Here is a 12,046-nt window from a genome sequence, read left to right as displayed (position 1 = left end):
TTTTTTTTTTTTTTTTTTTCATAATAGAGACAGAAGGACAGGGACCCCCTGGCAAGGTCTTGCCACACTGTGACAAGCCTGCGAGCAGCCAGGATCACAGGCACACCTGGGGACACCCGTGTTCGGGACAGCACGGGATCTGAACCCTGGGCTCCCCCTACGATTCTGGTATCCTGCCACAGCACCCAATCTCCTGCACCCCCGCAGCTGTGCATGTCTAAAAAAAGCACATCCATGCGCCTAGCCACAACGCAGTGATCAAAACCAGGAAATCCGATACTGCCACAATTCCTATCTAGAGATCCGATTCACATTTCTACAGTTAGGCTGAAACACGCTGTCTCCTCTTAGCCTCTTTTGCCTAGATCCAGAGCACGTGTTTTTTTTTTTTTAAATAAAGTTCTTCCAAGGCAAGGCACGACTACTGTTCCTCCCTGCATGAGGATAATGCTGCCTCTCTGGGTTCATAAACAGCAGACTTTTCTTCTAATTTCACCCTCGATAAAAATGCAGGGCCCTTTGCTTGCCAAAACTTGGGGAACAAAAGCTCTCTCTTCTTGATTAAAAAGGACAATAAGTTAATTTATAGAAACCTGGGCAAGTGATTTCAACTCCTGGAAATGATCTAGTGAGAAATTGCACAAAATATAAAACTTATTAATTTATCATATATTTGTAGGTTGGCAAGAGAAGATCAGTACAACATTGATCATTTGAATTCTAAAAGAAGTATTTACGTAAGAGCTAAGAATCAAGTTAGGGGGCCAGCAGGTGGTGTGGTGGTTAAGGACACTGGACTCCCACATGTCCAACCACAGTTTGAGTCCTGGACCTGGCAGCTTGCTTTCTCACTTTTTCTCTCTCTGTTTCTCCCTTTCAAATTAAATAGTTAAATAACAAAATAATTCTTTAAAAACTCAAGTTAACAACAATCACTTCATCACATTAATTTTTTTTTAGAGGTTTTTCGCTATAGGGCGCGTGCGCTCGCCAGACAGAGAGAGACATAGAGACAGAAAGCGAGAAATCACCCCCCAGGGGGGATGGTCACGCCGCAATCCCTTCTCCTCCATTCTCCTCTCAGGATCTTGGGCACGCACGCACACGCGCCCGGTGTGAGTTTTAAGCCACCGGGTCCAGGATGCGAACCACGGTCGACTACGTGGGAGTCTGGCAACATAGCCATTACGCTAACTGCTGGTTCCCACGTTAATTAATTTTTTAAAATAAAAATATTCTTTTCAGCCTGCCATATTATTTCAGTCTGCCATATTATTTTAGTTTGAATGCCCCTTTAACACATAGAAAACCACCATCTTTATTCAACAACATAATAATAAGATCTATATTCTGCCTTACAGCATGACTGTAAGACTTAAAAATTAATGCACTACTGGGACCAGCAGTTAGCGTAATGGCTATGTCGCTGGACTCCCATGTAGTCGACCGCAGCTCGAGTCCCGGACCTGGTGGCTTAAAACTCACACTGGGCGCGTGTGTATGCGTGCCCAAGATCCTGAGAGGAGAATGGAGGAGAAGGGATTGCGGCGTGGCCATCCTCCCTGGGAGGTGATTTCTCGCTTTCTGTCTCTCTGGCGAGCGCATGCACCAAATTAATGCACTACTTATGCACTCATGTGAGATCTAAAAACAGCATGGCTTTTCTCTTACAAAGAACAGTAATTTTTTTTTTTTTTGAGAGGTTTTTCCTTTAGTGTGCATGCGCTTGCCAGAAAGAGAAAGAGAGACAGAAAGCGAGACCCTCCCCCCCCGAGGGGATGGCCACACCACAATCCCTTCTTCTCCATTCTCCTCTCGGGATCTTGGGCACGCACATACATGTGCCTGGCATGACTTTAAGCCACTGGGTCTGGGACTCGAACCGCAGTCAACTACATGGGAGTTCAGCAACACAGCCATTACACCAACTGCTGGTCCCCAAAGAATAGTAATTTAAAAATGGCAAAACAGTAAGATCATTTAAAAATTGTTCACCTCTGCATCCATATCCTGTTTTTAAAAGACTATTATTAATGAAAGTGTTAACACTATTTTTCACTATAAACAGGAGTGACATCCATTTTAAAAGTATTTTTGAAAACTGGGGCTGGCAGGTGGCATGATGGTTAGGTTAAGGGTGCTGGACTCCCATATGGTCGACCGCAGTTCAAGTCCTGGACCTGGCAGCTTTCTTTCTCTCTCTCTCCCTCTCTCTCTGGTCAATTTAAATGAAATAAAGCTAAATAAAACACTTCTTTTTTTAAAAAAAAGTACTTTTGAAAAGTTAGGGCTTTACAATAACAAAACTAGTATAAAAAGTATAAAAAGAAAAAAAGGAGTTTTGTGTAAAGAATTCAAAGAATAGGGGCTGGGAGGTGGTATGGTGGTTGGGATGCTAGACTCCCATATGGCCAAGAGTGGTTCAAATCTTGGACCTGGCAGCTTGCTTTTTCACTCTCCCGGTCCCTCTCTCTCTTTTACTATCTCTCCCTCTCCCTGCCTCTGTCCAGTGAGTACATGTGCCTTATAGTACATGAAAGAAAAATAAATACAATTAAATAGAAAAAGAATAAAGATAGAAACACTTCCATGTACGGGAGCAGCAGGTGGCATGATGGTTAAGGAGCTGGACACTTCCATATGACTGACCAGGGTTCTAGTCCCAGACCTGGTGTCTTACTTTCTCACTTTCCCTCTCTCTGTGTCTCTCTCTGGTCAAATTAAAATAAAAAAATGAATGAATAAATAAAATTAAATAATCTTAAAAATAAAAAGAAACACTTCCATACATAAGGACTAAATATAATTCCATAATGCATGGCCTGCAATGAACAGTGTAAGAACACCAGGTCATTTACCATCTCTCACAATTGACAAAAATAACGAGCTTCCCGAGTTTTAGGGCTGGAGAAGATCTCAACAGAGTCACTAACTACAGTCCCGTCCCACTCCCCTCTGATGTCTGATTATGGAAGAGAAAAGTTAGACGAGACAAATGAAGACCACAAATCTCTGATACGCCATGGTTCTACAAAGGCATTTGGCTTTGATTCGTCCTTGTCCCTTTGCACTCTTCTCCTGATTTCTGTGCTATTAATCAGTTAGGTCCTTCTCTTGACCATGTGGGTTTTGGAGTCACTAACCCTGGCACCAAGCACTGAGTCATGACACTGTGACAGCCTTCGGCCAGGCTACCACCAACCACTATTATAAACTCCTTCATGCTTTTCCAGCAACATAATGAAAATGATTATTATATCCTTTTGAGGGATGTTTACTATAGGGCACGTGTGCTTGCCAGAGAGACAGAAAGAGACAGACAGAAATCACCCGCCAAGGGGAAGGCCCCACCGCAATCCCTTCTCCATTCTCCTCTTGGGATTTTGGGCACACACGCACACGCACCCAGTGTAAGTTTTAAGATTTGGGGTCCAGGCTACAGGGGAGTCCAGCACCTTAACCACTATGTCACCTGCTGGCCCCCCAAATTATGTTTTCAGCCAGAGGCCTATGGTATTTAGATGCTGCATTTCAGAAGTCTAAGCAAGCATGACGGCAAGATGAAACATCACTATGCACCACTAGGAGAGAAAAGGTTGAGGTCATGTTAACTACGCCTTCAGACTTCCTTTTCACTGAGAATTTTTCATTTACACATACCTAGAAAGTCCTTTTAAACTACTGGACGTAAGCTTTCATTCTATACCATGGTTTTACAAATGTGAGAAAAATAACTGCCATAAATTGGTTACATTATCGCTAAAAGGTCTCGGTATTGAGACTCTCCACCGCCGTGACTCAGCGTCTGTTACATCGGAGTGTTCCGCACCATCTCCGCTCCTGCACCACCCACCGCGGGGGCCGGAGTGCACAGTGTCCCCAAAGTACTTGACGGGTGGCTCCGGGAATTGTATCTAAGGCACTCACACCCACCCGGAAAGTGAGCTCATATTCTGTGACTCCTCACGCTGCACCTGACTGAGAGATAAGCAGCTCCCATTCAAAAACCGTAAGAAATGCCAGACAAAATGCCATCTGATCAGTCTTAGCAACGGGCCTCTGAAACCCATGAGTCAGCCATGCCGCTATTGCTCTGAGATTTCTCCCATCCATTCCCAGGGATTGGGCTATTTCTCCTGCCTTCTGTCACTCCTGTAACGAGCAGGCAAGCCTCTGCGCGCAGCTCATCAACAAAACGTAACGTGTCTTCATTTACTTGTGGGGGCTTTTCTTTCCTAGATCCTATAAAACGCTAGATTGTTTTCCTAGGCAATAAGGAATTAGAGTCATTCATCCAGTGATGAATACAACATCAAATTACACCATTTCTCTGCCTTTCTTCACGCCCAGTAACTTCTCTCTTTTATTATTTTCACTGAGGACGTATTCGATGGCCAACTAATGTCATGTCACCACCACATGCAACCCCGGTGTGATGACTGAAGAGTCATGGCATGTCCACCTGCAAGCACGTCAGGACCGCAACTGCTGATTATAAAACATTACAACCTCAGACACTGAAATGTAAAAGACAGAAAGTGAAGGTCTTTTTCTAAAGAATTATTTAATTTTCTTTTTTTTTTTACTTTGACCAGGAAAGGACAGACAGAGAGAGCAAGCCGCGAGGACCGGAACTCGAACCACGGTCGCCCAAGTGGGAGTCCAGCACCCTTAGCCACCATGCCATCTACCAGCCCTGAGGAAATGAATGACTTAAATCAGTAAAATAAGAGATGTGAAAGCATTTCTGAAATGTCCACCCATTAAGTTCTAAATTATCCAGTATTACTGAAAAAAAAAAAAAAAAAAAACCATTTTTTCCTTTTTACTTATTTATTTTTTGACAGCCTCTCCACGTGCAATCCTCCTGCCTCAGCCTCCCGGCTGGGACTATGGCTCACTCCGTCATGCTGGGCCTTAGACTGGACTAGGAAGTGAACCTGGGTTTCCCGAGGGTCCCAGTCTATGGGGCACAGCATTTTTAATCAATACTTGATTGATTTGTTTCTTTACGATATATCAAAATAATTGTCTATCAAAGACATTCGCAGTACCGTTTCATCATCCCAACAGATCTAAGACATGAGCTGTTTTACAGGCTTCTCAAAGATGTTACGGAAAGATCCCGAAAGTCTGAATCCACACGTCTCCCCACAGAGCGTGACCTGAAGCCGCTCAACTCAAAGCCCGCTACTTTTCCTGCTCCTGCGACCGCCGGGGGCCTCCCGCCACGGACACATTCCCGGACAAGCCCTTCCGGAACCAGCGGCCAAGCGCTCTGTCCTGGTGTCAAACACTTACCACGACTCAAGGCTCACTTCTTTCCCATTTGCCCGTTAGCCTCCGTTTCCAGGTCGGATACAGAGGATAGGCTTTACTCTTTAAATCTAAAGATCTTCGGCTGGCAAAACGACAGGCCACATGAAAAGGTATTTAAGAGAATTTTATAAAAAGGTAAAGAGGAGCATACTAGTATTTACAGTGTGGTAACTCTTCCTCCTCATGCATGAGACGGGAGTAATAGACAGGTCCCACTTTGTCCAGGCAAAGCTAAGTGAATCCTGATACTCCATCGCTGAAGCTAAAGCGCCAAAGTGTGTAAGCAAGGGCAAAGATTTTTTTCTTCTTAAAACTGCAATTGGTTGCCAGCAGGTGGCATAGTGACTAAGGCACTGGACTCCCACATGGTTGACTGTGATTCAAGTCCCAGATCTGGCTGCTTCAAACTCACACCAGGCATGTGTGCATGCATGCCCAAAATCCCGAGAGGAGAATAGAGAAGGGACTGTAGTATGGCCATCCACCCTGGGTGTGGGTGTGTGGGGGGGTGACTTCTCACTTTCTGTCTCTCCAGTAAGCACAAGCACCCTACAGCAAAAACCTCTCAGAAAAACTGTAATTAAAAAACCACCCCAATGTTCATCAACTAATATAAGAATGAAATATATATATATAATACACACACACACACACACACACACACACACAAATAGACCTGTATTCAGGCACAGAAAGGAGTACAGTACTGAAATATATGCTACAACATGGTTGAAGTTTGCAAACATTATGCTAATTGAAACAAGGCAGACTCAGGCCAGCAGGTGGCGCAGTGGTTAAGGGCACTGGACTCCCACATGGCTGACCATGGTTCGAGTTCCAAACCTGGAGGCTTGTTTTCTCACTTTCTCGCTCTTTCTCTCTCTGGCCAAATTAAAATAAACAACTAAATAAATATAGTCAAATAAAATAATTCTTTTAAAAAAGAAACGCCAGACACAACAGACCTTATGTTGTATTATTCAATTTTATAGGACATGTCCAGAATAGGCAAATCTCTACACAGAAAGTAGCTTAGTGCTTGCCCAGGTCTGGGGGGAACAGGGGAGTGACTGATTGCTAATGAGTTTCTTTTGGGGGCGAACATGTTCTAAATTGTGGTGATGGCTGTACAACTCTGAATATATCAAAAACTACTCAGTTGTACACTTAAATAGGTAAGTTGTGTGGTGTCTACACTATCTCAGTAAAGCTGTGAAAATCTGTGACGAGCAGACAATTCTACTGGGCCATGGGTGTGTGTGAGTGTACAAACAGGTGTGTAACTGATTACAGTGTGAAACAGGACACAAGAGCTCAGTTTTTTTTGTTTCCTTTTTTTTTGTAATGCCTGTAATGGTTTGATCATGCTAAGCTGCAGCGTCTAGAATAGCGTCGCATAAATGGATGAGGGCCGTGGTGCAAAGGCAGACGCCGATGTGGGCAGGGGATGGACGCCAGGCTGGCCGCACTGTGCTTATTTCGAGTTGTTAATGACATTTCTTAAAATTATGTTATTTAACTTTATTTATATATTTTAATTTGACCAGAGAGGGGGAGGGAGGGAGAGAGGAAGGGAGGGGAAGAGGGAGAGGGGGGAAGAGGGAGAGGGAGAAAGAGAGAGAGAGAGATCGAACTGGCACCTCTAGAACTCAAACCATGGTTGGCCATGTGGGAGTCCAGAGCCCTTAACCACCGCGCCACCTGCCGGCCCCAAGTTGCTAATAACATTTTCATCTCAAAATATTTTATAAAAGAAACCCCTGGAGTAAAACAGTGGTGCCGTGATGAGACACAACATCCTGCAAGGCAGTCTCACACAGGGGAGTGCCCAGTTCAAGGCCAGAGATCTCCCTCCGTAGGCCGGACACATATTCCCACGACTCAAGGCTGGGGGAAGGCTGGGGAGAGACTGGGGTGTCCAGACCTGGTGGGGGTGCTGTCTTTTTCTCTCGCTCATGGTAGAAATGAGTAAATAAACTTCAAGAATAGCCCCAAACGACCCTTATCGAGAGGAAAGCATTAGGATGGACAGAAAAGAATGGTCATCGGTACCCCCCAAGATCTCGGTCAGTGAGTAACTGTGAAAGTGCCACTCAACGCTTTCAGGGAGTTTGGGGTTACGACAAACCAGACCCACTTTAGTAAACCGACCGGCACTTACTCCCTGTCCCCTCGGCCACGTTCCCTTTAACTGCTCTGCTAAATCCAAACCGTCTCCTGTTTGCTCTCCCAGCTCCTCAGCCCTCGTGTGCCAAAAGCAACAGAACAACCCTCTCTCAGCCCAGGGACGCCAGTGCGGCCCTCTGAGGCCACGACTGCAGCAGACTCAGCCCGCTTCCCGTCCTCCCACCACCAGATAAACGCACAGCTCTCGGCCATGAGTCTCCATCGACCACTGGGTCACAGCATTTGCGATCCACTCCCACTCCGACCTCACGAATGTCCTGACTCACTCTGGCATTCTAAAATATTCAAGAACCTGGTGACTGTGGTTAAAAATTATTACTCTCAGGACCGGCAGATGGCGTAATGGTTACACTGCTGGATTCCCACATGGTCAAGTCCTGGACCCAGTGGCTTTTAAAATTCCTGGGACATCGTGGCCCCACATGGTCAAGTCCTGGACCCAGTGGCTTGAAATATCCTGGGGACATGTGCGCCCAAGATCCCAAGAGGAAAATGAATTAGGGAGTGGCCATGCCCCCTGGAGGGGTGACTTTTCACTTTCTGTCGGTCTCTCCAGCAAGTACAGCAAAAATCTATTTAAAAATAAATAAATAAAACTATTAACTCTCTAACCCTGATTTTTCTCTCATTTTTAGCCTATATTACTAAAGATTTGTGCTTTAAAAAAATATTATCTACTGGACTTGTAGGAATGATCTGACTTATAATAAGAACTTAGACTGAGTGTTTTTCCCCCAGTCAACTAGAGACATAATGTTGTTGACCTTAAAACCCTTTGGAACCAGGTAAGAAGAGTTCCCCTTCCTAATACTTGATTGTGTAATTTGAAAATGTTTCCCAGAACCAGTAGATGGCATAAGGGTTATGTTGCTGGACTCCCACACAGCCGACCATGGTTCAAGTCCTGGACCCGGTGGCTTGAAATTCATGTCGGGCAACTGTTCGTGCGGCTCCCAAGAGGAGACTGGAGGAGAAGGGATTGCACTGTGTCCATCCTCCCTGTCGCTCTGGTGAGCACTAGTGCCCTATAGCAAAAAAATCTCTCTCCAAAAAAAAATGTTTCCCAGGAATCCTAGGAAAGCAAAAGGTCTTCAGGTATACACGCTCCCCTTATAAAAACCTTCAGGGCAGGCCCTATACCACAGAGGCTAAGTGCTATGCAGAGGAGGCCACCCTATACCACAGAGGCTAAGTGCTATGCAGAAGAGGCCAGATCCTATATGGCTGACCATAGTTCAAGTTCGAACCTGGCGAGATCCTACATGGCTGACCAGGGTTCAAGTCCGAACCTGGCATCTTGAAAAACACACGGGTGTATGCTTGCATGCCCAAGAGTCTGATGAAATAGAGAACTGGATGAAAAATAATTGCAGTGAGGATTGCAGTGGAACCAGGCCCTGTTGGGAGGGTCTCCCACTCTCTCGCTTCTCCCCCTCACCCCAGTACACACAGGAACCTCCTGGCGTTAAAGGCTAACAGCATTTCTTCTTGGAGCCAGGCATGGTGGTTATGGTGCTGGACTCTTAAGGGGCCGGCTGCAAATTGAATCCCAGACCTGGCGGCTTAAAACTCATGCTGGGCATGTGTTCACGCATGCCCAAGCTCCTGAGAAAACAATGGAAGAGAAGGGATTGCTGCATGGCCAACCCTTCTGGGGGTTATTTCTTGCTTTCTCTCTGTCTCTCTCTGCCTCTCTGGTAAGTGCACATACCCTTTAGCAAAAATCTCTCTGAAAAAAAAAATATTCTTCTGTATTTGATGCCTCAGATTAGATAATCCATCATTCCAGAACACTATCAATCACTTTTAAATGAGCTAATGCAAAAGATTAAATAACTAGCAGCCGGTGCTGCTGATAGCTGGCATTTGAAATGGATATGATTCATTCAGAAGGCAACAACTATGCCCTATCAGGGTTCAAATGATGATAAAGATGAGGAAATAACTCAACAGAAGCAAAAGGACGAGCTGCCTACAGCATCAGGATCCTAGGAGGAACACCGGGGAACACACGCAGCTCTTACAGAAACTGGAGGACCCGGGAAACTAAGGTACAGAAATCTCGGAGAACACTATGCCCAATAAAAATAACAGTAATAAACATGAAGCAGAAACGTGACTAACATTCATGATGCAATATGACATGAAACACCAGAACATAAAACAATGTGTGCATATGTACATATATGAGTTAACCCCATATCACCTTATAAAAGCACATTTTTAAAAAACGTCTCTTTTTTAATTAACCTTTTAATTAATTATTTATTCATTCATTCATTTATTTTAACATGATTAGAGAGAGATGAGAGAGAGAGAGAGAAAGTGAGAAAGCAAGCCTCCAGGTCCAGGACTCGAACCACGGTCGGCCATGTGGGAGTGTCCAGCACCTTAACCACGACACCACCTGCTGGTCCCAAAGCACATTTTTTTCTAAGAGGTTTTTGCCTTAGGATGCGTGCTCTCGCCAGAGAGAGAGAAAAGCAGACACTGAGAGGGAAAGTGAGAAATCATCCCGCTAGGACAAATGGCCATGTCACAGTCCCTTCTCCTCCACCCCCCACCCCCGCCACCAAGATCTTGGGCACGCACGCACACATGCTCGGCGTGAGTTTCAAGTCACCAGGTCCAGGACTTGAACCATAGTTGGCCATGTGGGAGCCCAGTGATGGAACTGCTATGCACCCTGCTGGCCCCAAAACACATATTTTTTTTCTTTAAAGAATTATTTATTTAATTCCATTTATTATTATTATTAGTTTTTTAAAATTTGACCAAAGAGAGGCAGAGCGAGAGAGAGACAAAGTGAGAAAACAATCTGCCAGATCCAGGACTCGAACCATGATCAGCCACGTAGGAATCCAGTGCCCCAAACGCCAAAGCACCTGCCAGCCCCCAAAACACAGCAATGTAAAAATATATTTTCAAATGACGCATCGTTAAACCTCCAAGTCTTAAAGCTTCTCCATCCTCTCTATTCCTTCAGTTCATCTTTTTGCTGATCTCTATTTTCCAGTAGAGTCTTTAACCCCTTCACTCACTGTCTTAACAAAGATATCACAAACTTTCAGGTTGTGTGTTTCCAGCTTTGGAAACATCTCTCTCTCCAATGTACAGCCACCCACTACCTCCCACGTCCCACTTAGCTGTCACCGTGAAGACTGCACGGCGGTGAAAGGATACCGAAGCACTGGGTCGCTGGGAAAGTCGTGACACATTCTTGCATAGCAAAACAGAAAAGAACACCTCCCGACTTTTCCGACAGCCCAACACATGGAGACCGAGGAATTGCACTGTACCTCAAAGTTATTTTCTAAATATTTCTGCCCAGCTATCTACCTGTGCAGAGGAAATATTTAAAATAACCCACTCCATGTTTCTTACCTGTTCATGGAATCTGATTCTGAGGAAGAAAGAGCTTCTTGAATGTCGGTAGAACTAGAAGAATCGTCTCTCTGGTCGGGCTCCAGCTGCTCTGGGGAGTCCAGCTTTGACTGAAGGGAGTGGTTTGTTACTAAGTTTGTATTTGAAAACTTCATTTTGTTGTCTTCATGTCCTAAAAAGGAATAAAAAATTTTTTAGTGAAAAGGAAAAATGAAAGAGCTCCTTAAAATCTACATGTCTGTAATAGTGCTATTTGTACCTCGCACAACAGAAGCACACCTAACACTGATTCCAAGACTCTAGTGACAACCGGAGAACAAGAACCAACCCTGCAATGGTGCTATCTAGTGATCCTGCCCACCCCAGGTTTTTCCTAAGATTCATTCATTTAAAAACAAGATTTCCAAGACCAGCAGATGGCATAATGGCTATGTCGCTGTTCTGTGGAGAGCAGCCAATCTGAAAGCCTGTGATTAAAACATGCGGCCTGGCCTGTAGACACATGCGAAAACTTGCTCGCTTCCTTTAGCTGCTCTAGCAGGGCTATGAGAAGCATCTACACACGAAAGCAGTATCTGCCTGTTGTCAATGGTTGTCTTCCTGCTGTTGTTGATAGCCGATACCCCGATACTGTATCGGGCTACAGGATGTCACATGTGTTTATCAGATTGTCCCCCCAAAGATCAGAGAAATTATATGGTGCCGGTCATTTTCATATCCTCAGATGACTGACATCCAAAAATGACTGTCTTTGCATTCCGATTTCTCCTCCGTTATTCTCCTCGCGTTTCACGTCCTTCTTCCCCAATCCTTTTGCATCCCATTTTCCCTCTTCCCCCCTTTTCTGCCCTTTGAAAGAATAAACCTTAAGCTGGTTCTGGTCGCAACTTCTCCACCAGAGAAGCGGTGCCCACCCGATCCTCGCTTTATACTTTGTGTGTCTCTGTGCGTCGGATATTGCATCTATTTCTAACCCACAGCCTTCCCCACTCAGGGAAACGTGTTCCTGCCTAGCTGGTCCTGGCATTTTCCCACGTAGTCGACCACGGTTCAAGTCCCAGACCCGGTAGCTTAAACTCACGCTGGGTGCATGTGCGTGCGTGCCCAAGATCCCAAGAGGAGAATGGGGGAGAGATTGTGGTGTGGCCATCCCCCC

General features: G+C 45.1%; 1 protein-coding gene across 3 annotated transcripts in view; it reads right to left on the bottom strand.

Moving 5' to 3' along the window:
• RAD18 (RAD18 E3 ubiquitin protein ligase) overlaps positions 1-12,046 on the bottom strand; it is a 119,357-nt gene that overhangs the window by 33,061 nt on the left and 74,250 nt on the right. For all 3 annotated transcript variants that reach the window (XM_014589148.2, XM_006152038.3, XM_027773268.1), the window contains one exon: positions 10,891-11,062. In XM_014589148.2, the coding sequence (XP_014444634.1) occupies positions 10,891-11,062 (172 nt within the window). The remainder of the gene's footprint in view (positions 1-10,890; positions 11,063-12,046) is intronic.

The sequence above is a fragment of the Tupaia chinensis genome, unplaced genomic scaffold, assembly GCF_000334495.1.
Source record: "Tupaia chinensis unplaced genomic scaffold, TupChi_1.0 Scaffold000333_1, whole genome shotgun sequence".
Classification (NCBI taxonomy): Eukaryota; Metazoa; Chordata; class Mammalia; order Scandentia; family Tupaiidae; genus Tupaia; species Tupaia belangeri.
The sequence above is the reverse complement of the archived record's forward strand: the minus strand, read 5'-3'. Positions and strand labels throughout refer to the sequence as shown.